The sequence below is a fragment of the Lithobates pipiens genome, unplaced genomic scaffold, assembly GCF_037356315.1.
Source record: "Lithobates pipiens isolate NorthernLeopardFrog02 unplaced genomic scaffold, aLitPip1_a1.2 Scaffold_8, whole genome shotgun sequence".
In the NCBI taxonomy this organism is placed as follows: domain Eukaryota; kingdom Metazoa; phylum Chordata; class Amphibia; order Anura; family Ranidae; genus Lithobates; species Lithobates pipiens.
In genome coordinates this window covers 597,067,991-597,095,923 of record NW_027507903.1, presented here as the reverse complement: position 1 = coordinate 597,095,923, position 27,933 = coordinate 597,067,991, and the positions used below count along the sequence as shown (strand labels likewise).

Below are 27,933 nucleotides of genomic sequence, written 5' to 3'. Positions count from 1 at the left end.
AGGTAATTTTTCTCCTTCACTGATATGCACTGATGAAGCAACACTGATTGTAACTGATAGTCTGCACTGATGGGCACTGATGAGGTGGCACTGACGAGCACTGATAGTCTGCACTGATGGGCACTGATGAGGCGGCACAGATGAGCACTGATAGTCTGCACTGATGAGCACTTATGAGGCAGTACTGATGAGCACTGGTAGTCTGCACTGATGGGCACTGATCAGGCGGCACTGATGAGCACTGATAGTCTGCACTGATGAGGCGCCATTGATGAGCACTGATAGTCTGCACTCTGCACTGATGGGTACTGATATTCTGCACTGATGGGCACTGATGAGGTGGCACTGATGAGCACTGATAGTCTGCACTGATGGGCACTGATGAGGCGGCACTGATGAGCACTGATAGTCTGCACTCTGCACTCATGGGTACTGATAGTCTGCACTGATGGGCACTGATGAGGTGGCACTGATGAGCACTGATAGTCTGCACTCTGCACTGATGGGTACTGATAGTCTGCACTGATGGGCACTGATGAGGCGGCACTGTTGAGCACTGATAGTCTGCACTCTGCACTGATGGGTACTGATAGTCTGCACTGATGAGCACTGATGAGGCAGAACTGTTGAGCACTGATAGTCTGCACTCTGCACTGATGGACACTGATAAGGCGGCACTGATGAGCACTGATAGTCTGCACTGATGAGGTGGCACTGGTAAGCACTGATGAGGAGGCACTGATAAGTGGCACTGATAGGCCACACTGATGGGCACTGGTAGGTGGCACTGATAGATGACAGTGATAAAGGGGGCACCGATGGGCACTGACTGGCAGAACTGGTGGGCACAGATTGGCAGCACTGGGGAGCACTGTTGCGACTGCACTGATAATCAGGACACTGATGTAATCGGTGTCCTCATTATGATAGTAGATATCCTTTTTAAACAAGCTGGTTATCGGCTCTCTTCTCCTCACACTGTCAGCACGAGGAAAGGAGTGCTGATAACCAGCTCCTGTTTATATCCATGATCAGCTGTGATCGGACACAGTTGATCCCGCGGTAGAGAGCCACTGATTGGCTGTGAACAGCACTGTCTGGAGGACACTGCGCCACAGTATATGTTTTTTTATCTCTCAACTTTGGACGGAATAAACTGTTTTGTAATTTTTATCAGCGTTTATTATTGCCCCTTGCTGCCCCAGTAGCCGCTTTCTCCCTTGGTAATCTTACCTGGGGTCCCCCCCCTTCTTTTGTATGCTCAGTCTGTTTGGCTACGGCAGCAACACCCAATAATGGTGAGAGGCATTTAATCTATATTATTAGTGGGCATACCTTCATAGGACCCGTCACTTTCTTTTGTTGTATTTGTGCCAATATAGTAGGAGTTATGGAATATGTTCGCTTGCCCATTATATGTCTAAACCCTGTTAATAATGAATTGAGGGAAATCTTCCCAAAGTCGGGCACAGCTGGCAATAAAAAAAACAACAACAGATGTTTAAACCCTTTTGTTTCTCTAAATTGAATAACATGAAAGTGTTACTAAACCCAGTAAAATGAGTCTGTATATGCAGTAAAGCATGCTTGTTATACTCATGCCGCGTACACACGGTCAGACTTTCCAGCAGAAAAGATCCAACGGAATCATTTCATCGGATAGTCGAAAATTTCTAGGTCTGTCGAAAAAATTCTGACAGACCTAGAAAAAGAACATGTTTTAAATCTTTCAGACAAAATCAATTCCTATCGTGAAAACCATTCATCTGCATGCTAGTTCGACGGACCAAAAACAACGCAAGGGCAGCTATTGGCTACTGGCTATTGAACTTCCTTTTTCTAGTCCCATCGTACATCATTGCATTCTAAGCCCTTGTACACACGGTCGGACATTCCGACAACAAAATCCTTCAGATTTTATCAGACAGATTTTGTCCGAAACTTGTGTTGCATACACACGGTCAGACAAAGTTGTCGGAAAATCCGATCGTACGGAACGTGATGACGTTATTTGGTTACGACGGGACTACGTTCAGGCTAGTAGCCAATAGCTTTGGTCTAGGAATTTGATCTGAGCATGCTTGACACTTTGTCCGATCGGAATTCTCTACACACAATCGGACAAAGTCTGATTGGATCATGTTGTCGGAAAGTTTTATAGCCCAGCTCTAAAACTTTGTCCGTCGGATATTCCGACGGAAACAGTCCGATGGAGCCCACACACAGTCGGATTGTCCGACAACATGGTCCAATCGGACATTTTCCGTCGGAAATGTCCGACCGTGTGTACAAGGGCTAAAGGAACAGACTTTGGTGTGATCGCGTGTAGGCAAGTCCGTTTCAGTGGAACTCTGTCGGAAAGACCGTCAGAGTTTATTCTGATGGAAAAACCGGTTGTGTGTACGCGACATCACTGTGGAACCTAAGGGGTTAATCCTCTTCATTATGTAAAAAGGCTGTTTGAACCTGTTGTCTCTGATCTTCCCCTTCTTGCACTGTCCCCAATCCATCTCCTGATAGAACAGAGCCTTGGGGGCACTCTGCACATGCTCGATTTGGTGTGTTTTGCTAGAGAGTTTTTTTTTTTTTGGAAGGGTGCATGTGATCAGCACAGGGCAAATCAGCACTGTCCAGACCGAGGGTCAGAGGTCATGTAGCCTCATGGGACAGTTAGAGTAGAATGAAATCTCCTCCTACAAGCTTTAACCAGAGACTGATAGAAGTCACAAGACTGCTATATACTGCTGATGAGAAAAGGTATTTAGCAGATAAACAGCTAAAAATAGAAAGTCTGACAGATCTCTACACAAGATAAAGACTTACTTAGTGATATCTGGAATATTGAATGTTTTTTCAACAATGCCAACATGTTCACCAGAAGAGAAACGGTCTTTTTTCACCACAATCCCATCAGGGTTCTGAAAAGAAATAGGGTTTATGTTAGAACAGTGGTATAGGCATAAGGGATACACTGAAAGCAATGAGACCTGGTAATTTGTTAGAGATCAACTATGACAGGTCTATGATGTGTCTTTCTCATAGGACGACTTGAAATGTATCCTATTGGCCTTCTGAACCTGAAGAACCTGAAGTACTGCTTGGACCTTGAAGAAGGGGACATACCCCGAAAGCTTGTCCTGAAAAATTGTATGTTAGTGCAAATAAAAAAAGTATCATGGACAGTACTCAGTTTTCTCTGAACCTGGTAAATTGGGCATGTTGGGTGTCTAACTTAGTAGTATCTTCTTCTACTTTGTGATTCGCCGGAGTCGGGATGACGTCACTCCCGCGCATGCGCACGGGAGCCGACACGAACGGCATATCGCCATGATCTGCGGCCTGCTCAGTGCGCCTGCACGCCGGTGCCTGTCTTTTTGTAAATATCTCCTAAACCGTGTAGGTTTAGGAGATATTTCTTGGACCTACAGGTAAGCCTTAATCTAGGCTTACCTGTAGGTCAAAGTGGTTTGTAAGGGTTTACAACCACTTTAATGTAACAACCTTTTATAAAGGTATCTCCATTATAGTAGGAGTTATGGAATATGAATAAAAATTATATTTGTGGACTTTAACAGTAGGTCGGTATGAATCAAAATCCTAGATCCACAGATGTGTATTCTTAAACTGCAAACCAGACTACTTATAAAGTGACTGTTTACGACAGGGCATTGTCCAAGACCCTGAGCTGATCAATGATGCCCTGCATTCATTCCAGGCTGACTGTTTTTCTGTCAAATGAGCTGGCTTCCTTGGCTGCTTAACATAGACTGGAGATTTTAAAGGATAAGTTCACCTTTGGGAATATTCAGATTCCGAATACTGTACTTTATTAATCCCAAAGGGAAAAATATGTTACATGTAACATGTTTCTACTGTTGCAGCCACTCCCTGACCCACCGCCTCCAAATTCGCTATCACAATAAATAAATAAAAACACGGCCACCCCTCCGCGTCTTCTATTCAGAGTTCTGTGAATAGAAAAACTACAAATACCAACAGCCTTTGCTATTAAGTTCATAGGTTAAAGGTTAGTTGGGGTTAAGGTTAGGACTTAGGGTTAGGGTTAGTGTGTTAGGGTTTAGGGTTAATACTTCCCCTAGAAGAACAAGGTTAGGAGTCAGGGATTGGAATAGGGGCCTCCCCCAAAGGTCAGCAGGCATGTCCCTCAGAGGTCAAAGGTCAAGAGGTCGGGCTGACCCACCCCCACCAAAGTGTTCCACCTACCCCAACTAAGGCGGGGCTTGAACAAGGCAGGGTAAGCACTTGCTAGGTAGTTCATTGTTTCTTCCTGTCATTATATAACTGTCTGCCTGTACTGTACGAGTTCGGTTGTGTCTCCAGGAGTCCTGCATTGCACCCAGGATCTGATGATCGCCAGTGAAATGCTTTGCAGGCTACTTGTAAAAAAATAATAATAATAAATGCACATTTTTTTACCTGGAATAAAAGATGTGCATTTTTTTTTTTTTTTACAAAGGTGAACTTAGCCTTTAATTCGACCGTCTTGTTACTGACTTTTGAATTTTGAGGAAAATAAGAGTGGCATTATATTCAGCTCCTGTGCGCAGGTGGTGCTCAACCACTGCAGGTGGTGCTCCACCACGACGGCATTGCAGAGGGAGGGGAGATCAAGTGGAACATGGTTCCTCTATGGTTTCCTGGGTCACTGGAGAAGCTATCTGGTTAGATGCTGCCTGCCTATGTGACTCTGGTAGCCATCTTGGGTCAAGCAGATTCTATTTAAGACCCTGGCTCCTGGGCTTGGAGCACATTTCGCATGTGGGTAGTGCAGGGTCAGGTCACTGTCAGAGACAGTATTAGTGGTAGGGTGAGGTTCCAGACGTGTAGAGAAAGAGAAGGGACATGCTGACCTTCCTGCAAACCTCCCCGTTTGGGCATAGGCTAGCCAGACTATATTCCATCCCTCGAGACAGACCCTGTCAGTGTGTCCAAGACCTACTGATATACTGTTCACTGTAACGTCCTGTTGGGTTGACTTCCCACCAGGAGTGAACTACATTTACAGTACAGTTTTTTTCTGGACTCTGAGTGTCAGGGGTTGGTTGACAGGTGGCTGTTTTAAAGAGGAACTCTTTCCATCAATATAAAATATTTTTAATCCTTATGCTGCTAGTCAAAGGGCCTGTTGACATCAGGTGCGATGTGGGAACACACACAAAATAGCACGTTTTACTGCACCACTCAAAAAACACTCTGCCTTCTATAGACATGCACAGGTGCCATTTATTCTTAATGGCACCCCCACGCATCTGACAAACGTGTGTGCGTTTGTGGTTGCCAAAACACATGGCGCCACAGTACCATTCAGTTCGGTGTGATGAGATTTTAAAAGCCTGTTCACCACTGGCGGCCCATCCATACGGGGCGCAGGCACACCCCCCCAATCCATGCACCCGGCCCCTAATTTATATGCAGGGCGCTGGACACATGGATTTCAATTGTTTTTTTTAAGCACATGATTAGAGCCTGAGGCTCTAATTGGCTTAAAAAAAAGGATGGGCTCGGGGCACAGAGCACTGCGCCCTGAGCCCACCCACTTGTGTGAGAATAGCAAATTAATATTCGCTATTGTCTTCCTGATTCTCCTCCTGGCCAATCAGGAAGCCGGTCAAGAGACCCAGAGTCTTAGGACTCCCAGCCAAATGGGTCAGGAGGAGAGGCAACGGCCCCAGAGCGAGGAGTATAGCTGGAGCGAGGAGCAGCAGTCCTACCCCGGATCCTTGTCACCTGCCTCCTAAGATAAGGAGGCCTCTGATCGCTGCCTTCACATCCATCTCCTGTGGGGGGGGGGGGGGGGGGTCTAATTGCTGCCTTCTCGTCCGTCTCCCACAAAATATATTGAGCGCCAGCCACCACTGCTGCTTACACCAGCTACATCGCTCACAAACACTCAACCTTCTGCAGACATGATCAGGTACCATTTATTATTAAGGTGGTAGTAAACGCACTTTCTCATCTTTTACCTACAGGTAAGCCTATAATAAGGCTTGTATGTAGGTACTGTCAATATCTCCTAAACGTGCACTATGTAGGAGCTATTCTGACTACATGCAGCCGGTCACATCACATGCACTCTAAAGGTCCAGCATACTAGCACATTATGTCATTGCCTTGCAGGGGATTTTTTTTTCTTTAACTGCTGTTTACTATAGTTTTAATAGCTCCCCCATGCATCTGTCAAATGTGTGTGTGTTTGCCGCCACCAAAATGCACAGTACCAGTCAGCACATTGTGCAGGCCAGTCAAGTTCCTCCACCCCGAACGCACTCATCCATGTCTTTATGGATCTTGCTTTGTGCACTGGTCCAAACCATTTGGTGGAGGGAGGATTATGGTGTGGGGTTGTTTTTCAGGGATTGGGTTTGGCCCCTTAGTTCCAGTGAAGGGAACTCTTAAGGCGTCACCATACCAAGACATTTTGGACAATTTCATGCTCCCAACTTTGTGGGAACAGTTTTGGGGATGTCCCCTTCCTGTTCCAACATGACTGCGCACCAGTGTACAAAGCAAAGTCCATAAAGACATGGACAGGGGCGGACTGACCATTCGGCCACTCAGGCACTGCCCGAGGGCCCCATGCCACTAGGGGGCCCCATCAGGCTTGCCAGCCTCAGTAAAATCAGGGACAGTATGTAAAAATGTGTGTTTTTTTTTACATCTGTCTCTGAAATGTCCCTTACCGACATCCTTTTGGTCTAAAAATCCAGAGATTATAGCTGCCCCACCTCTCCAGTACCTTCTCAGCCAATAGAAACATGTCTGTGTGTACTGTGTGATTGTATACTGTGTGTGTGTGTGTGTGTGTGTGTGTTTGTGTATACTGTGTGGGCCCACACAGCTGAAGCTGTTATAGCGACAAAGGATGTCATTAAAGATCATGTGCGTGTAAAGGCAGGTGTCCCAATATTTTTGGTAATATAGTGTATGTGTGAATGAACTCTAACAGAACTTCCTGTAAAGGCCGTTTGCTATTACTAGCAGATCATTTACATAACGTCCTTTTTCTCTTTAGATTTCCCAGTCCTTTAAACACGCCAGTCCAGTTTCCACACTGGGGTAATTATTTAAACAATCCATTTTGTACACATTGTGCAACAGCCAACGACTCAGGAGGCAAGGTTATCCCTCACCAACTGCAAACACAGCAGTTACAAAATACCCGGGGCCTGAAAAATACTAGAAGAAGGAGATTTACTTTTAAAATAATTCTTTTTGGGCATTTGAGCTTCTGTGTGTATAGTGAAGAACATATCTTTAGAATCCGTTTTTGGATTAAAAAGATTCGTTAAAGCTGAATTGCAGGCCAATATAAAAGACACAAATGAATGCAGATCTGTAATCATTAACCACTTCAGCCCGGAAGAATTTACCCCCTTCCTGACCAGGGCACTTTTTGCAATTCGACACTGCGTTGCTTTAACTGACAATTGCGCGGTTGTGCGACACTTTACCCAAACAAAATTTACGTCCTTTTTTTTCCACAAATAAATTCTTTTGGTGGTATTTCATCACCTCTGCTGTTTTTATTTTATTTTTTGCGCTATAAACAAAAAAACTGCGTCAATTTTGAAAAAAAAAAAAACGCAATATTTTTAACTTTATTATAATAAATATCCAACAAAAATATATAAAAAGACAATTTTTTTTCCTTAGTTTAGGCCAATGTGTATTCTTCCACATATAGAAGAATATATAGATTTATTTTGGTAAAAATAAATCGCAATAAGCGTATATTGATTGGTTTGCGCAAAAGTTATAGCGTCTACAAAATAGGCTATAGTTTTATGGCATTTTTATTATTAATTTTTTTTATTAGTAATTGTGGCGATCTGGTGATTTTTATCGTGACTGTGACAATATGGCGGACACATCGGACACTTTTGACACTATTTTGGGACCATTGTCATTTATACAGCGATCAGTACTATAAAACTGATTACTCTGTAAATGACACTGGCGGGGAAGGGGTTAACCACTAGGGGGTGATGAAGGGGTTAAGTGTGTCCTAGGGAGTGATTCTAACTGTGGGGGGTAGGGGCTACCTAGGACATGACAGCGATCACTGCTCCCGATCACAGGGAGTAGTGGATCTCTGTCATGACACAAGGCAGTACGGGGAAATGCCTTGTGCATTTTCCCGTTCTACCTCTCCACACCACAATCACGGACCAGTGGAGAACATCGAGTTCCCCTGACCCACGGTCACGTTCCCACAGCATACGGGGGGTGTGCATCTGAAAGGCGGCAAATTTAAAGGGACGTACCTATACGCCCATTTGCCTGCCTGTGCCAGTGTGCCGACGTACATCTGTGTGCTGCGGTCGGCAAGCGGTTAATACAGCATTAACAAAAATACAGGCAGTCTAATGCCACGTACACAAGATCGGACTTTCCGGTGGACCAGAGTCCATTTGATCGTGTGTGGGCTACAGCGGACTTTTTCTTCCCAAAAGTCCGGCAAACCTAGAAATAAAACTGGCTTCAAATTTGTCCGCCGGACTCGGCTTTTAGCGAACAATCCGTTCGTCTGTGTGCTAGTCCGATGGACTAAAACCGACGCTAGGGCAGCTATTGGCTACTGGCTATGAACTTCCTTATTCTACGTCATCCCGTTCGAATCTGTTGGACTAGTGCAGTGATCGTGTGTGGCCAAGTCCGTTCGTTTGAAAGTCCGGCGGACCTCAGCTGCAAAGTCCGTCAGATTGTCCGCCGGACCAAGTCCGTCAAAAAGTCCAGTCGTGTGTACGTGGCATAAGAAGCTGAATTTGACTTCATGGTAACCTTTTGGAATTCCATGTACAGGAAAACTCAGACTGGGGGAGTGAGAAGAAACACAAGGCAACAAACCTTTCTGCTGCGCTAAAAGGGGCATGTTGAAAGGAGGAGAGAGCAGAGGGATGAGCTCATCAGTCTGCTGCTCCTCCTTTCACTATCCAGTTACAACGTGAGAGAAGAACAAGACCTGTAACAGAAAAATCAGGTCTCCTGAATGGGCAGAAATACAAATCCTTTGGCAGATAAAACATCTCCCATTTGTGTACTTAGCGGTTTGCTTGGCAGCCAGCTTTTAGGCAATCAATCTGTTACCAAATCATATAAACAACATACTAAAACACTATAAATTGTATTTGTATTTGTCTCATTTAAAATGCTGAAAGACCATTTAAAGGAATAGTGTGGCCCCTCTATAAAAGTATTTACAAAAATCTCGTACTTGTTTCTAATAATGTAGTGCTCCCTGCTGTATATATTTATACTGTATATGATATGCTGCCTTTCAAACGGTGCTTTATGCATTTGAAGATACCGCCTGAGATCCAGCCTGTGCTGACGGTATGGCAACTTTCAGACCTGGCAGAATCCACAGGCAGCCCAAACTCGCCAAGAAGACTCAGGCTTGGTTCACACTGACACGACCTGCGGTGCGACTTGGCCAGGCAACTTCCTGGCAACTTGAGTACTACTTTGCTAGAAGTGTAGAATAGAAGTTGCCTTGAAGTAGTACAGGGATCTTTTCTAAAGTCAGAGCGACTTCGGTAGAGGGAGGCCAGGAGTAAAATAAGAATGCCATAAACTAAGGGCCTGGCATGACAGGGGTTAAAGGGGCTTGGGTATAGCTGTGGGAAATGGGGCTATTTTAAAAGTAAGCAAGGAAAGAATTTAGGTGATTGGGTTATGGTCAGAGATGGGTGGAGCTGTAGGGGGGGTTGTCTGGTAACTGAGTGGGGGTGGGTTTCAGTCGGAGGTCAGCAATGAAGGAAGAACTTCCCACCCTCCCGCCCTGTATTTGTAGGTATCTAGGTTTTGGGTATTTTGGTTGTTGGGGGTAACTTGTTATGGGAAAGGCGGGTGCAAGGTCCCTTATAGGTTTTATGGGCACCAGGGATGGCCCAAGACATTGTGCTGCCTGGGTTCAAGAATAAAATTCTGCCCCCAACCCCCAAAAAAACATAAGGCCCCCACAGCCATTATTTTATATCATATTTAAAACTAAAATTTAATTTGTCAGGTTTACATGCAACAGCACCTTGTCTATTTGCAAAATGATATGACATGCCATTATGTTCAATTCCAAGGGGCAGTATATGGGCAGGCTAAGGCAGTATATAGACAGGCTAGTGTAGTATATAGACAGGCTAGGGTAGTATATAGACAGGCTAGTGTAGTATATAGACAGGCTAGGGTAGTATATAGACAGGCTAGTGTAGTATATAGACAGGCTAGGGTAGTATATAGACAGGCTAGTGTAGTATATAGACAGGCTAGGGTAGTATATAGACAGGTTAGGGCAGTATATAGACAGCCTAGTGGCAAAATTATATGACATGACATTATGTTCAAATCCAAGGCCAGTATAGGGACAGCCTAAGGCAGTATATAGACAGGCTAGTGTAGTATATAGACAGGCTAGGGTAGTATATAGACAGGTTAGGGTAGTATACAGACAGGCTAGTGTAGTATATAGACAGGCTAGGGCAGTATAGGGGCAGGCTGGGGTAGTATATAGACAGGCTAGGGCAGTATAGAGGCTGGAGTAGTATACAGACAGGCTAGGGCAGTATAGAGGCTGGAGTAGTATACAGACAGGCTAGGGCAGTATAGGGGCTGGCTAGAGTAGTAAAGGGGCAGGCGGAGCAGCCCAGGAGGCAGTTGTCATCATGACATGCAAAACTGCTGGAAGAAAAACTTTGGTTGTCAATTTGTTGGGTAAATAGAAGAGAAGGAGAGGCGGTCGTGCTTCAATTTATTGCCCCGCTCAAAGTACTGTCTGGGTCCAATGGATGTGCACAAAAAAGGCACAGTGTAGGGACCCGTCTGAAGTATGGCTCCCAGTTTTTGTGGTGTGTATCTGCTTGTTTTCTCCGAGGTGGTGGTTTTGCAGCTGGAGGCTTGAGTAAGTGATACACAGGTACTGTCTATGTTTGATGCTGAGTAGGACCTTGTGGCTCAATTCTTTTATTACTGGGGCATTATGTTATCATGTTATTTATCGTTTTTATTTATTTTTTATATTTGGTTAATAAAAGGCTGCTATGGTCATTAACTCTGATCTGTGTTGTGTAGTTATTAAGTTGGAGGGTGTGGGGTCTTGGTTATAACAGTTTTATACAAGTCATATTTAATACCCTAGTCATGCTAATTAAGACAGCTCTTATTGACTAACATGGGATTTCACATGTCACGCAACTTGTTGGATACCAAATGGCGGCAACTGAGCCTCAGAATGAAACCAATGTATCTTTTTTCAGGGCTTGGCAGGTTGCAAGAATGTTTTCTCAACCTTTTTTTGAAGGTCAAAAAGTGTCTTGGAACACCCTGTCACGGATCCATGTAAATTAGGGCTTAGCTATCTGACCTCATAATGGGTTACTTACGGGTTCTATGCTACTGATTGATAATACAATTCTACTGATTGATAATACACATGATCGGACTTTCCCATGGGAAATGTTGGATGTGATTATGTTGACTGAAAGTCCAACTGTGTGTATGCTCCATCGAACATTTGTTGTCAGGCTTTCCTCCAACAAATGTTGGTTAGCAGGTTCTCAAATTTTCCGACAACAAAACTTTGTTAGACTTTCCGATCGTGTGTACACAAGTATGTCGCACAAAAGTTCACGCATTCTCGGAATCAAGCAGAAGGAGCCCAAAGGGTGGCGCACTGGCTATTGAACTTCCTTTTTATCGGCTCGCCGTACGTCTTGTACATCACCACGTTCCCACGTTCGTAATTGTTGGCCAACATTTGTGTGACCGTGTGTATGCAAGACAAGTTGGAGTCAACAACCTTCAAACAAAATTCCACGGTTTTGTTGTCGGAATATCCGATCGTGTGTATGGGGCATAAAAGATTTCAATGACCTATTGCGTCCATACTTAGCACAGGTTGTGTAGTCTCCGATGTTTTAGGGAAAAATAAAAATCCCTGTACTTTTACGATTTTAGGAAATAGGAAATATGTAAACAATGTGTTTTTAAATGCCATATGTGTCTACTTTAAAGTGCACCTCTGGCCTTGCAGGGCAAAGTAAGAGGTTCATGGTAAGGCATACCTTCACAGATTCCAGGGGCATAGATAAGGAAGCGGGGGGGGGGGGAATTAAGATGCTCAAAACCCTCCCCAGAGCATCTATTGTGCAGCTGCCTCTCCTGCCACTTGTTAGGTCTGACACAGGCATCTGTAGTTCAGAGCAAGGGAGGATTTCCTTATATCCTCCTGGGATCTGAAACATGACACAGGACCACCACTCACTCTGAACTGCCTGGTTTGGCTGGTGGGTATTACATAGAGGGAGGAGATCTGTACTGGGAGGAGAGCTTTACTAAGGGAAGGAGGAACTGACCTGGGGGAGCTTCACTAAGGGAAGGGAACTCTGTACTGGGGGTAGGATTCTGTACTGGAGAAGAGATCTTTCCTGGGGGAAGCTGTACTAATGGGGAGAGATCTCCAGAGTGGAGATGTGTTAAAGAGGGCAGATATGTACTGGAGGGGGAAATCTCTATCAGGTGGCATGGTAAGGGGTAGATCTGCATTAAGAGAAGCTGTACTGGGGGGAGAGCTGTACTCGGAGAAAGCTGTACTAAGGGTGGAGCTGTACTAAGGGGGGGGGTATCTTTACTGGGGGGAAGATCTGTACTGGTTCTGGTCTCCTGACCCTGGCACACTGTGTGTTACATACAAAAAGAACAGGAGGGCGCACCGACCTTGTGCATTACCAAAGATAAAATGTATTCATAAAATAACATATACCCACAAATGAGCTTTAAAACAAGGCTTATCAATACTCCAGCAATAGCGAGTAGTATCTCTAGACGCCTACAGCCTGGACCAGATATTTGGAGAAACCAGATGGCATTGCAAGTGGCTTATACACACTTGACCCTGAGGCTTTATGCTTTCTGCAATCCTGACCCCTGCACTCTATGTTTTTTCCAATCCTGACTCCTGCACTTTGTGCTTTATGCAATCCTGATGCCTACACTCTGTGCGTTGCACACTCCTGACCCCTGTGCTCTGTGTATTATTGTTCCTATTTTCCTCTGGCTGCCCAGGATTAAACCCCTTTAAGAAAAAATAAATAAATAAATCTACAACCCTGACAGATTTATATTAGCTTTCTACACCCCCCTGTCACTCTGTTCAGCTACCAGGAGAAAAGGAAAGATACTTACAGTGAACTCCACATCCACAGTTCGGGCATCAGGCTCCAAAGAATGTCCAGTGATGAAGAGCCGGTATTTTACTAAAAACAAATAATAAAGAAGACCAGAATCAATATAGAATCACACATGTTGCCAGTTCTTTTATCCTTAGATTAAAGGACTTGGGTACTTTCATCAAGAAATCCTTCTGTTGGATGGCTCATGACTAGTGGAGGGGAAGACGACCCTAACATCGTGCTTCCAAGCATTCTACACAATTATCCACCCCATCTCTACTTCTAGTTCCATCTGCAAAGCTTGATAGGCCTTTATTGGCCGCATATGTTTGGTGAGTGAGCATTTTTACCACACGTGGTGAAACACCTGGCTGGAATTAAGGAAAAAATACACTATATTACCAAAAGTATTGGAACACCTGCCTTTACACGCATATGAACTTTATAATGGCATCCCAGTCTTAGTCCGTAGGGTTCAATATTGAGTTGGCCCACCCTTTGCAGCTATAACAGCTTCAACTCTTCTGGGAAGGCTGTCCACAAGGTTTAGGAGTGTGTCTATGGGAAGGTTTGACCATCCTTCCAGAAGTGAATTTGTGAGGTCAGGCACTGATGTTGGATGAGAAGGTCTGGCTCACGGTCTCCACTCTAATTCATCCCAAAGGTGTTCTACCAGGTTGAGGTCAGGACAGAAAATGTTCCCACTACTTCTAAATAATATAGCTTTACAAAGACATTTGATGTACACTAAGTTTATTTATATATATTTTTTTGCCTGTAGGCGAATATATTTAACATTTTTTAAAAATATTTTAAAAATAACTTTTTCTGTGCACAGGATTCAACATAATTAAAGGGAAATGTACACAAGATTCCTTCAAAAGCAAAACAACATAAAAAAATCAATGCAGAAACTTTGCTGCTGAAAGGGAGTCAGCTTTACGTGTCCCACGCTTCAAGGATTACAGCTTTGCCTGGTCTTGATATGTTCAACAAAATTCAAGTAAAATGAACACTTCATTCTCTGGTTTGTCTTGCATGACTGTAATATTTATTATAAAGATGTACAGACATGGACAGAAAAAAATACCCCTTAGCATATTTTGCACAATGCCACATACACACGACCGGACTTTTCAACAGCAAAGGCCAGACGGAACGAATCTGTCGGACAATTCGATCGTATGTAGGCACCTTTGCTGTCCAAAAATCTGACAGACTTTAGAAATAGAACTTTTTTCAAATTTTTCTGCCAGAACCAGTTCCTATCGAGAAATCTGTTTGCGTGTATGCTAGCCTGACGGACAAAAAACGATGCGAGGGCAGCTATTGGCTACTGGCTATGAACTTCCTTATTCTAGTCCGGTCGTACGTCATCACGTTCGAATCCGTCGGACTTTGGTGTAATTGTGTGTGTCCAAGTCCGTCTGAACTCTGCCGAAAGTCTGTTGGGAAGACTGCCGGACCTAGTCTGCCGGAAAGCCCGGTCATCTGTATGCGGCATTACGTTTCTTATTTTTAAAGCTGAACTCCAATTATGATCTTTATTGCACCCTTACATTGGTCCAACTTGGACCAATGTAAGTATGCAGTGCTACTACAGTCATAGCATAGCAGTGCCAAGCAGTTTCCCTTCTACACACTGACCACTGGGGGGTCGCACGCTTGACACCGCCACCATTCACAGTACTTCTTGTGTTTTTTTTCTGTAAATACAAGGTATTCTCTGATTGGATGAAGTGGAAATTGTGACGCCACTGCCCCTTCTCTTCACAACCTCTGATAAAATAACTCATTATATTCATTGGACCAACTAATACAATGATTGTCAGTTTACCCAGCGATCCCTCAATAATCATGCAATAAAGATACCTTCCAACCTGAATTTTAGCTTAAAGCGAAATGCGTGCTGGAGGAAAAGAGGGACAGAGGCAGGACAATCTTGTCATTTTCATGCAAGCCCCTGCAGAAACTGAGATGAGCTGAGATCTAAAAGGCTGCAGGCAAGCTAGGTGTGGCTGTTCACTGATATGGCTATATCCCCAGCTAGCATATATGGCCCATCAATACAGACAGTGCTGACTTGGGAATTGACTATTGTCTTCTCCCAGTGGGAGGGCGAGGGAAGCTATCCCTGCTGGAAGAAGACAATGATTATTGCTAGTGGCTATAGCAGCCGTTAGGGATAATTGTAAGAGAATCCGGCAGGCTGGCTGTACCCAACTTGACTGATCAATCAACTTGGTACATTCAGCCTGCCCGTTAATGGTTCGAATCTCAGCCGGTTAATTTGAACTGTGTATGGCCAGCCTTACTGGTATGGGCAGTCTACATCACATGTGATTTTATAGTTTGACCACAGTTCCACATTAGTAGCAGAGAATCATATTCATTCAAGTTCTTCATTGTTCCCTTCAAATCTTCGAGTCTAGACTTTGATTTGTGCTTGACCACCAACTGTTTGATATGGTGGCCTTGAAGGTCTTTAGTCCGTTATCAAGCTTACTATGTGACTTTCAAGGCACTGGTGTGGCTCAATTGTAGAGCCATTGATTGAATAATTAGAAAACTTTAATGAAATGTTAATTGGAAAGTCAAATTACTGATAAACCCGGCAGAGGGAACAATACATCAATTGCCATCTTTACAGTAAATGTCTCTTTCTGGATGAAGATTACAAAATTTCTCTATTACAAAATGGCTAAGCAACGTAGCATATTACCCAGAGTTCCAGGGTTGTAGATAGGCTTGTCTGTCTGTATGAAGATGTATCCACTGTGGAAGGACAACAAAACGATTTTCTGAAGGGAGCACTCCTTCGACCTCACCCCCACGGACACATATTGTTTCTTATTTGTTTCTTTAAGCAAATCTTTGCCAGGAATCTACAGAACAAAAAGATCATTATCTTTACTTAAAGTGTATACAAACCCTATCATTAAACTTCTTTTATTTACTCCGTTTCCTAAATATACTAATAAAAGCGTTATGTTGTGTTTGTTGCATAGATGCAAAAATACCAGTTGATTTGGCCAGAACTTGCCCAGTATACTATTGAGTTGTTGGGCTGCCCTGCATCCAGCGTGCTTTCAGAATGGGCATTCAGTGCTGCTGTTTTGTTTGCTGATCATAGAACACGTCTGTCCACAGACTCCCACGACACCCAAAGAGTAATTGTTCTGCACTTGTTTGACAGGTGCATATCATTGCAATTTTTTTTGCCTTCATCAAGAGCAGCTCTATAGGGTTACGGTGGGAAGGTGCCCCCGACACCCAAAAAGTAATTATTGGGCACCTGTTTGACAGGTGCATATCATTTCAATTTTTTACACCAATTCTTGACATTTGGGTCCCATTGACTTTAATGGGGTTCGTTATTCGGGTCCGAACTTTTGCGGTGTTGGAAAGTTCTGGTACGAACCGAACAGGGGTCCATTTGGCCCATCCCTATTATGAAGATGAGGAGGGTTTATTGAGATATGGAGATGGGGAAGGGTAATGAAGATGAGGGGGGGTGGGAAGGAGATGAGGAGGGGTTATGGAAATGAGGAGGGGTTATGGAGATGGGAAATGGTTATGGAGATGAGGAGGGGGGAGGAAATGAAAAGAAGTCTCTGTTCTTTGTAATCTATCAGAAATAAAGTTGGCAGGGCTGACACCGCGTGCTTTGAATACCAGAGCCAAAAATACACCGTGCTATCATGTCAAAGAGGAAGGTAGGAGCACACTATATTTCTGGTACATACACAGGTATTTTTTTGAACTTGTGTTTAAAGGGATAAATATGGGAAAAATACATTGCAGAAATGTCCGAAAATTTTTTTTTACTTTCACTTTGACATACGCCTTAAAAACAGAAATTCACAAAAATAGGTTTGTGAAATGGAATATCATTTTCTATGATAATGTGAATCCCCAATGCTTTTTTTTGCTTGATGCTTGTTTTTTTTTTTGTATCTCCCACTGGATGCAGTGTAAGCCCTTGTACACACGGTCGGACATTCTGACGGAAAATGTCCGATCGGACCGTGTTGTTGGATAATCCAACCATTTGTGGGCTCCATCAGACTGTTTCCATCGGAATATCCGACCGACAAAGTTTTAGAGCTGGGCTATAAAATTTTCCGACAACATGATCCAATCAGACTTTGTCCGATTGTGTGTAGAGAATTCCGATCGGACAAAGTGCCACACATGCTCAGATCAAATTCCTAGACCAAAGCTATTGGCTACTAGCCTGAATGTAGTCCCGTCGTAACGGAATAACGTCATCACAATTGGATTTTCCGACAACTTTGTCCGACCGTGTGTATGCAACACCAGTTTCGGACAAAATCCATCAGACAAAATCCGACGGATTTTGTTGTCGGAATGTCCGACTGTGTGTACAAGGGCTATCATAGCTCCTAACTGTGCCTCTTTTGGAAGGACTTTCCTTTTTTTGGAATCAAATTCCTCAATTCCGCTTTCCTCCTCACAGCTGCATCTATACAAAAGGGAGGGGATGCTCACAACATCATTAACTAAATATGGCCACATAGCATTGTCCTATATGTGGCCATATTAACCGGTTCTCGACCAGCGCACACCGATGTACGTCGGCAGAATGGCATGGGCAGGCATATTGGCGTACAGGTACGTCCAATCTTCAATGCCACCCTGCCATCGTGAGTCCGGTCGCAGGTCCCGCAGACTCGATCTCCGCGGGCATACCCGCGATTGTCTCACGGGACGGCTGAATGGAGGAAATCCCGTGTAAACAGCATTTCTCCATTCTGCCTAGCAACTAGTGACGCTGATCTCTGCTCTATGTGATTGGAGCAGAGATCAGTGTTCACTAAATGAAAACCCAACCCCCCCACAGTTAGTAACACACCCCTAGGAACACTTAACCCCTACACTGCCACCCATTGGTTAACCCCTTCACTGCCAGTGTCATTTACACAGGAATCACTGCATTTATATAGCAGTGATTACTGTAGAAATGACAATGGTCCCAAAAATGTGTCAAAAATGTCAGATGTGTCCGCCATAATGTCGCAGTCACAATAAAAATCGCTGATCGCCGCCATTACTAGTAAAAAAAATAATAATAACAAATTATTAATAAAAATGCCATAAAACTATACCCTATTTTGTAAACACTATAACTTTTGCGCAAACCAATCAATAATCGCTAATTGCGATTTTTTTAACCAAAAATATGTAGAAGAATACGTATCGGCCTAAACTGAGGAAAAAAAAAATGTTTTATATATTTTTGGGGGATATTTATTATAACAAAAAGTAAAAAATAATGCGTTTTTTTCAAAATTGTGGGAAAAAAAGGACGTCAATTTGTTTGGGAGTCACGTCGCACGACCGCACAATTGTCAGTTAAAGCGACGCAGTGCCGAATCGCAAAAAGTGGTCTGGTCTTTGACCAGCAAAATGGTCCGGTCTGTAAGTGGTTAAGTCATTGATGTCCCATTTGTGCAGCTGCGGGTGGGGATTTTCCTACTGCAGCTCATTGGTCCAGTGGAGCTTCCTGCAGGCTTGGGAATATTACACAAAACCTTTTATCCAACCTTCGTATTATTGCATTTGCTTTTTTAAAAGCTGGTATATAGAAAAAGTAGTGAAAAAAATAACTGGTAGGTTTTATTGATTATTGTCTCCATATTCATTTATTGTGATTTCTGGAACTGGTGGGATGGCTGGGATGTGTCTTTTGCCTACATAGTTTGTTCTTATGTGTGTTTGTCTTTCCCATGTGGGTGAAAAGGATGCTGTTCTCCCAACCAGCCCATGTGAGATAAAGGCATAAAGGGTCCTCCACAAACCACGTTTACTGACGCATTTTGCTGATTATTTTCTCCATATTCATTTTTCATGATTTATGTAGCTAGTGTTTTTCTTTCCCCTGTGGGTGTAAAGGATGCCGCTCTCCTGAGCAGCCTATGTGAGATTAACCCCTTCCCGCCGAGCGTACGCAGATCTGCGTACTCGGCTTCCGGGGGGTATACCGGGATGATGCCCGCACCTGCAGGCATCATCCTGGTACCGTTTTTTCCAGCGGGCGATTGACTATCCAGTCATAACAACTGAAGCAGCTAAAAGCCACTCGGCTGTTATGCTGGAGGAGCGGGAGGGGACGTCCCCCCCTCCCGCCGCCTTCCGCAGCTGTTACCGGTGCTCCCGCTCGATCGGGAGCACCGATTCAAGATCCGACGCCTCCGGCTGCTGGGGAGGAACTGGAACGAATCTGTAATCGGCTTTGTTCCAGAATCCTAATTGTAAACACGGAAGCAATGTCATGATGTCACTTCTGTTTACTCGGCTGCCAATGACGCCGGTTTAAAAAAAATATACGGTATTCAGAATCGTCGTTTTCGGCGATCTGAATACATTGAAGTGTAAAGGAGGGGTGGGGGTTCTTTTAGACCCCCGATCCCTCCATAAAGAGAACCTGTCACCACCTATTACTGTCATAAGGGATGTTTACATTCCTTGTGAGAGCAATAAAAATGATCAAATTTTTATTTATTTTTTAAAAACTATTTAGTCATTTTAATATAAATAAAATAAATAAAAACATTTTTTTTTTTTAAAGTGCCCGCTGTCCCCGCAAGCTCGCGAAGCAAAGAAAGCGCATACGGAAGTTGTGCCCGCATATGTAAACGGTGTTCAAATCACACATGTGAGGTATCGCCGCAATCCTCAGAGCGAGAGCAATAATTCTAGCACTAGACCTCCTCTGTAACGCTAACCTGGTAACCGTAAAAAAAAATTAAAGCGTCGCTTATTGAGATTTTTAGGTACCGTACTTTGTCGTCAATCCACGAGTGCGTGCAATTATAAAGTGTGACATGTTTGGTATCTATTTACTCGGCGTAACATTATCTTTCACAATATGCAAAAAAATTGGGCTAATTTTACTGTTTCGTTTTTTTTTAATTCATGAAAGTGTCCCTTTTCCCAAAAAGTTGCGTTTAAAACACCGCTGCACAAATACCGTGTGACATAAAATATTGCAACAATCGCCCTTTTATTCTCAAGAGTCTCTGCTAAAAAAATATATATAATGTTTGGGGGTTCCAAGTAATTTTCTAGCAAAAAATATGGATTTTAACTTGTAAACACCAAATGCCAAAAATTGGCTTAGTCATGAAAGGGTTAAGGTAAGAAGTGGCCTCAGCTCCTCTGCAAACCACTTCCACTGATGCATTTCACCTCGCCCACTGGGGCTTGGTCATAGAGGTGTGAACTTCAAGCAAGACAGTTGTTCTTACGCATCAATAGCTGCTGCGGGAAGCCTGATGCATAAGAACCACTGTCCTGCTTCAAGCTCTTTCCTCTATGACTAACCTCAAGTGGATGGTCCGAAACACGTCAGTGGGCATGGTCTGGGGAGGAGCGATGGTTGAGGTCGCTTCTTACTTTTATCTCACATGGGCTGGTCAGGAGAGTGGTGTCCTTTTCACCCACATGCTTAATACTTTTGGATGAGTTTGTCCAAACATCAGCACCCCTTCTCCTAGAGACCTAAGGAAAAGTATCTCTCTTCCTGCTTCAGAGTGGCATTCCAAGTTTCTTTTCTCTTTCCCATCTCAGAAAGTTTGAGCTATTGGCGTGCATCAAAGGAAAGATCCTTCTTGAATGCTCAACTCCTACTCTAGCCATAACTTTACTTATTTGGTTTAAGTAGAGCAAGATTTGGAGCCTTTGTGAGGTTCCTACTGCTATGTTTCCTTGCTAGACGTCTTGACTTACCACGCCTTGTTCTGCCTTGTCTTTGGGTGTATGCCCATCTGGGTAGAGGCAAATCTAATATTACAGAACATACTGAGTAGCGTTGTCAAACTCTGGTGCCCAATGGACTGCTCGGTCACATTTATACACACTGCACAACTGCTATAGGAAGTAAAGGTGTGATGTCTTTTGGTCCATTAGCTAAAGATCTTTTTGTTATGTCATTTGGGCTTTAAATTTCCAAAGCAGTTTGAAACAAAACAATGGGTTATGTTGATAGGACATTTGTAGTGATGTCTACGCAGGGCTTTTTTTCAAGGGGAACGCAGTTTCGGCACCTCCAGCAAGCACTGAATGTATGTAATTGCAATGAGTGCTGGGTTGTGATGCAAAGTCTATTGATACTGGCTGCAGGGGGATCTGTTTTTGCAGGAGAGAAGGAGTTATTGTTGCTGGGAGGTCAATTTTTGCTTGAGGGGATCTAATTCTGTGGGGGTGGTGGTTGGAGATCTTGGTTGTCTATCATTGCTGGGGAGGTCTATTGTTTTTGCAGGGGGTATTATGTTGCTGGGGGGTCAGTTGTTGCTGGGAGGGATCTACTGTTTCTGGCTGCTGAAGGGTCTATTGGTGCTGTCTGCAAGGAGATCTGTTATTGCTGATGGGGGTCTAGTGTGTTGTGGGTGGTCCATTGTTGCTGGGGGTGGGAGGGATCTATTATTGCTGGCTGCAGGGGATCTATTTTACTGCTTTTCTTATTATCATTAACAAATTCCCTATAAATTACTTGCCACAAATGTTACTTGGTTCTGTATTCTCTAAATGGGGCAGTACTGGGAGGTGGGTAGGGGTGGAACCAAGGAACGGTGCTCAGAGGTGGGTAGGGGGCAGAGACAAGGGGTGACTGTGAAAAGGGGAGTTCCTGCACCTATTCTCTGGGAAAAAAGCCCCGTCCACAGCATATTTTATGTGCTGCTGCTTGTGAACCCAACTATCTTCTGTAACCTCACCTTTATATCGACTTTTCCAAGGAAGCCATTGGCGCTGTTCAGTGAAACTTTTGCTTTTGCCAGCTCTCGTGATTTCAGTGGGAAATCCTGAATAACAATTTCTGCATCAAACGACGTGCTCTGTAACTGTGCGTCCACTATGATAGTCTCCTGGGTCTCCACCCGCAGGATGCTGGGCATGATCAGGGCACATCTGTTGGGGAAGAAAGGACCCATGTCAGTGCCTGTCTCGCAGGCTGCAATCCTGTGCAGTTTAGTTGTGATGTATATACAGTACAGTACATAAAACTAAGATAAATACCAGGATCTGTCTTGGCATCAGCCTCCTAAATCTTGGGCGGTTCTGCAGGGACCAACTGAGATTTGATCCATCTATGGGAAGGCTGGTTGTACTGAAGTCAATTCATAAATCTACTTCAGTACAACCAGCCTGTCAGGTTTTTTTGTATGCAATTACTGCTGCCGGCTATAGCTGCTAACATTGATCATTGAGTTCTGCTGATCGGGAAGGCTCACCACCAATAGCACTACAGGAGGGATTCCAGCCTTCAACACTGATTGATGGTGGAACTGAGCGATTTTCTTTCCTTCCTTCCATGGTGGAAGTAAAAAAAGTCATATCATCTATGACCTCCTTTAAAGGTGTTTAAAGCCTCAAGGTTTTTCATTTTAAGCATTATGGTGAAAAACCTTCTGTGCTGCAGCTCCCCCTTTTTCTTACTTAAGCTCGATCCAATACAGCGATGTACATGAGCGCAGCAGCTCCAGCCGATGTCTCTCTTCCCATTGAACAGATTGATAGCAGCAGGAGCCATTGGCTGTCAATCAATTCCTGTGACACCGGAGTGGAGGGCTGGGGCTGAGTCCCGCTGTCTGTGTCAATGGGGAAAGAGGCTTTTCCTGGGGGCACCCGATGAAGAGGAGGGACCTGGAGCGCCCGCACAGCACCCCAGAAGAAGAGAATTTAGGCTGCTATGTGCAAAACTATTGCACAGAGCAGGTAAGTATAGTGTGAGGGGGTTCGCTCGGTAGCGGGTGTGTGTGACCCCCTGGATGGGTTCACAACACAAAGTCAGGCACAGCAGACAGCGGTGTAGGTGCAAAAAACAAAAGATCCGGTTTATTTAGGCTACATGCAGTGATACATATAACAGCCAAACAAAATAAAACAAGAAAATAAATCCTGGTCAGCTTGACCTCTAACTACACACGTAGACTCCCTGTCTAACAACTGGGTGCAGCCTTGTGCTGCCCCAGTCCCTGTCCCTATTGTAGGGGTTTGCCACACAGGCATTAACTCACCGCACAGAACAGATCTCAGACTCCCCAGTCTATACACACACAAAACTGGTTCCAGGATGGAGCATCTCCCTATGCATGCTGGGTTTTTTTGTAGAGGTCTTAATGAGCCCACTTACTACAGCTGGGCTCATTAACTCTTCCCCTCTAATTGTAAAAGTCTGCATAAAGCCTGAATCTAGGACACACATATTTCCCATCCTGAATACAACCAGGTGATTTTACCTGCGTGCTGCCACATACCCCCCCCTCTTGTTTCAACCTTGGGGTTGTAACACAAGCAGCCAGACACGCATGTATCCGAGACAAAGCATCCACATTCCCCATTTTAACACCAGGGCGATGCTTAACTGTAAAGTTAAATTCCTGTAGGGCCAGGAACCACCTATTTACCCTTCTATTGGTCTCCTTGTTTTGAGCCATCCACTTTAAAGGAGCGTGATCAGTCACCAGGTCAAAGTGCCTACCTAGCAGATAGTACCGAAGGGAATCTAGAGCCCACTTCACTGCTAAACATTCCTTCTCAATCGTGGAGTAATTTACCTCATGGGACTTTAACTTCCTGCTGAGGTAAATGACTGGGTGCTCTTCCCCGTTCCAGACCTGGGATAACACTGCTCCTAACCCAACGTCTGATGCATCAGTTTGTACAACAAAGTCCTTAGAGAAGTCTGGTGAGTACAACACTGGCTGGCTACATAAGGCTGTTTTTAAGGACTGAAATGCTTCCTCAGCCTCTGGGGACCATTTAACCATAACCGACTCTTTCCCTTTTGTCAGGTTGGTGAGGGGCACAGCCTGAGAAGCAAAATGGGGAATGAATCGTCGATAATAGCCAGCGATTCCCAGAAAGGCTCGTACCTGTTTCTTGCTGTTGGGACGTGGCCAACTCTGTATGGCCTCGACTTTATTGACTTGGGGTTTTATCACCCCCCTCCCAATAGTGTACCCAAGATATTTGGCCTCCTCCTGTCCAATGGTACACTTCTTTGGATTGGCCGTAAACCCAGCTTCCCGGATAGAGTCTAGGACTGCTTGTACTTTTGGCAAATGTGAGACCCAGTCTGTGCTATGGATAATCACATCATCCAGGTAAGCTGCAGCATATTTATGATGGGGCCTCAGAATCTTATCCATTTTCCGCTGGAATGTTGCCGGTGCATTCTGTAACCCAAACGGCATTCTCTTATATTGGAATGCCCCATCTGGGGTTACAAACGCAGTTTTCTCCTTGGCCGACTCAGCCAGGGGAATTTGCCAATACCCTTTGGTGAGATCAAGAGTTGTCATATATCGGGCTGTTCCCAGCCGGTCAACCAACTCATCTATACGTGGCATGGGGTAGGTGTCAAATTTTGTAACTTTATTTAATTGTCTAAAATCGTTACAAAACCGCCAGCTCCCATCAGGTTTGGGCACTAGTACAATAGGACTGGACCAGTCACTCTGGGACTCCTCTATCACACCCAATTCCAGCATCCTTTGAACCTCCCCACGTATTGCCTCCCGTCGGGCCTCTGGTATTCTATAAGGTTTTAGTTTTACCCTTTCTCCTGGCGGGGTGATAATGCCATGCTCTACGCCAGATGTTTGTCCCGGAAGCTCAGAGAAAATCTCTTTGTTACGAAGTACAAACTCTTTAACCTCCTGTTGTTGGGGTTTCGATAAGGTGTCTGCTATTCCAACCTCAGGAACTAAGCAATCAGGCTGTACTTGTGACAAAGTCTCTGCGACTAGGGATTCCCTATCCCTCCAGGCTTTCAGCAGATTGACGTGATAGATCTGCTCCGGCTTTCGCCTTCCTGGCTGTCTAACCCTGTAGTTCACCTCACTAATTTTTTCAATTACTTCATATGGACCTTGCCATTTGGCCAGAAATTTGCTTTCAACCGTAGGGACTAGAACCAAGACCCTATCCCCCGGAGAAAAAGTACGTGTCTTGGCCCCACGGTTGTACACTCTCTGCTGTGCTAACTGCGCTTGGGTTAAATGTTCCTTTACAATTGGCATTACCTGTGCAATTCTATCTTGCATCAGGGCGACATGCTCAATCACACTCCTGTGAGGAGAACTCTAATTTTCCCAAGTTTCCTTGGCGATATCCAGCAGCCCTCTTGGGTGTCTCCCTTAGAGCAACTCGAAGGGTGAGAAACCCGTAGAGGATTGGGGTACCTCCCTAATGGCAAACATCAGATAGGGTATCAGACAATCCCAATTCTTTCCATCTCTATCCACCACCTTCTTTAACATTTGTTTTAGGGTTTTGTTGAATCTTTCAACCAACCCATCTGTTTGGGGGTGATACACAGATGTACGCAATTGCTTCACTTTGTACAACTTGCATAATTCTTTCATAACCCGGGACATAAAGGGTGTACCTTGGTCCGTAAGCAGTTCCTTACAAATACCCACGCGGCTAAAAACAAGGGATAGCTCTTTGGCTATGGTTTTGGCCGAGGTATTTCAGAGAGGAATTGCTTCCGGATAACGGGTGGCATAGTCCAATATAACCAAAATGTACTGATGCCCCCTAGCAGACTTCATTATCGGACCTACCAAATCCATTGCGATCCTCTCAAAGGGGACCTCAATGATAGGAAGAGGTACCAGTGGGTTACGGAAATGTGGCATAGGTGCCGACTTCTGACACACAGGGCAGGAGGAACAATACTTTTCTATTTCCTTCATGACCCCAGGCCAATAGAATCTCTGCAATACCCTCTCTCTGGTTTTCTCGGTCCCCAGATGACCTCCCAGAATGTGTCCATGAGCCAATTCTAACACCAACTTCCTGTAAGGTTTGGGCACTACAAGTTGCTCAATGGTTTCTTCTGCCCTTTGAGCCACTCGATATAGCAGGTCCCTTTCCATAGTGAAGTAAGGATAAGGGCAAGTCTTATCTGGGTTCACTAACTCGCCATCTATTTTCACCACATTTTCCCGTGCCTTTATTAGGGTGGGGTCTTTTAACTGTTCTGTGGCAAAATTTTCCCTGTGAACCTCAAGATCCAAAAACTCCACAGACGGCATGTTTTCATCTGAGGATGTTGGCTCCTCCCCAGTTTCTCGAGTTTCCCCCGCCAATACCGACAAGGGAAATTCAGGAGAGTCCTCACCACTCCCAGAGGAATTCTGGTCATCTTCCTGGTTTATAGGGGCACCAATGGGGGCCTCAGGACAATCCCAGAGTTCCCAGAATTTTGGAAAATCCCTTCCCACAATAGCATCATGTGGTAACTGAGACACTAACCCCACCTGATGAGAGAGGTTACCTTTGGGGGTCTCAAAAAACACTGAAGTTACAGGATACTCTCGGGTGTCCCCATGCACACAAATAACAGCCACCCTGTTCTTCCCAGAGACCTCTGTAGTAACTAATTCAGCTTTTATCAATGTTACCAGGCTACCTGAATCTAGCAACACATCAACATGTCTACCATTAATACACATTTTACATAAATGTTTCTCAGGTCCCCGAATGGCAGTGCATGCAACTGTCGCAAACAGCGACTGACGTCTCTCCCTTATAAAGTCACATTGCATAGGCTCATCCACAACTGGGCAATTGGCTGCAATATGTCCCTCTTGCCGGCAGCGGTAGCAAATAATTTTTTTCGCTGCCTCTTGCAGCATGGGCTTCCTGGGCTGCTCCCGCCAGACCTTAGGTAGAACTCCCACCCTCTCACTCTCTCCACCCTCACCCCTTGGAGTCATCTTACCCGCCACTGGGGATGATCTGGTCTTAGGGGGGAAAGTCCGTGAGTCGCTGGAAGAGGTGGTCAAGTTCTCTGTAGCCAAGTACCTCTCAACCAGATCCACAAGTTTATCTGCATTTTCTGGGTCTCCATGGCTTACCCATTTTTGGATGGCAGTAGGAAGAGCTCTCAGGAAACGATCCATAACCACACGTTCCACAATGTTTGGTGCGGTCAAAATCTCTGGCTGCAGCCACTTCCTGCTCAGGTGAATGAGATCATACATTTGAGACCTGGGAGGTTTTCCAACCTGAAAAGTCCAGTTATGCACACGCTGAGCCCGGACTGCCAGGGTGACACCCAGCCGTGCCAATATTTCTGCTTTTAGCACCACATAGTCTTTTGCTTGGTCAGGCTCTAGGTCATAATAAGCTTTCTGCGATTCCCCAGTTAACAGAGGGGCCACCAGTCCAGCCCATTGCTCCTTAGGCCACTTTTCCCTTTCAGCAGTCCTTTCAAATGTGGTCAAAAACACCTCCGGATCATCCTCTCCAGTCATTTTTGTCAGTAAACGGCTCACACCAAAGGTTGCGGTATTATTGTACCCACTTGCTTTATTGGTCTGCGGACGTTGCTGTATCAATGTCTCTATTTGCTGTTGAAAATTCTGCTCTTGCTTCTGCAACAGGTCTATGAAGCGGGCTTCAGATCGCTGCTGGGCTTGTTGCTGAGCTTCCAAACTCTGCTGCAAAGTTGCATTTGTCTGCTGCTGATTTGCATTTGCCTGCTGCTGGGCTTCCAAACTCTGCTGCTGATTTGCATTTGCCTGCTGCTGGGCTTGTTGTTGAGCTGCAAGGCTCTTTTGTAAAGCTGCATTTGTTTGCTGCTGGTTTGCATTTGCTAGAGCCAGCTGTCTCAGTATCTCCTCCATGCTGGCCTTAACAACAAAAAAAAAAAAAAAAAAAACTGCCAAAATTCTCCACCAACTGTGAGGGGGTTCGCTCGGTAGCGGGTGTG

General features: G+C 44.6%; 1 protein-coding gene across 1 annotated transcript in view; it reads right to left on the bottom strand.

Annotated features, from left to right (window-relative positions):
• LOC143961258 (complement C3-like) overlaps positions 1-27,933 on the bottom strand; it is a 189,214-nt gene that overhangs the window by 144,364 nt on the left and 16,917 nt on the right. Inside the window, exons 2-5 of the mRNA XM_077470491.1 lie at positions 21,923-22,115; positions 15,907-16,069; positions 13,198-13,268; positions 2,824-2,918 (exon numbers count right to left, since the gene is read on the bottom strand). Coding sequence (XP_077326617.1) covers positions 2,824-2,918; positions 13,198-13,268; positions 15,907-16,069; positions 21,923-22,115 — 522 coding nt within the window. The remainder of the gene's footprint in view (positions 1-2,823; positions 2,919-13,197; positions 13,269-15,906; positions 16,070-21,922; positions 22,116-27,933) is intronic.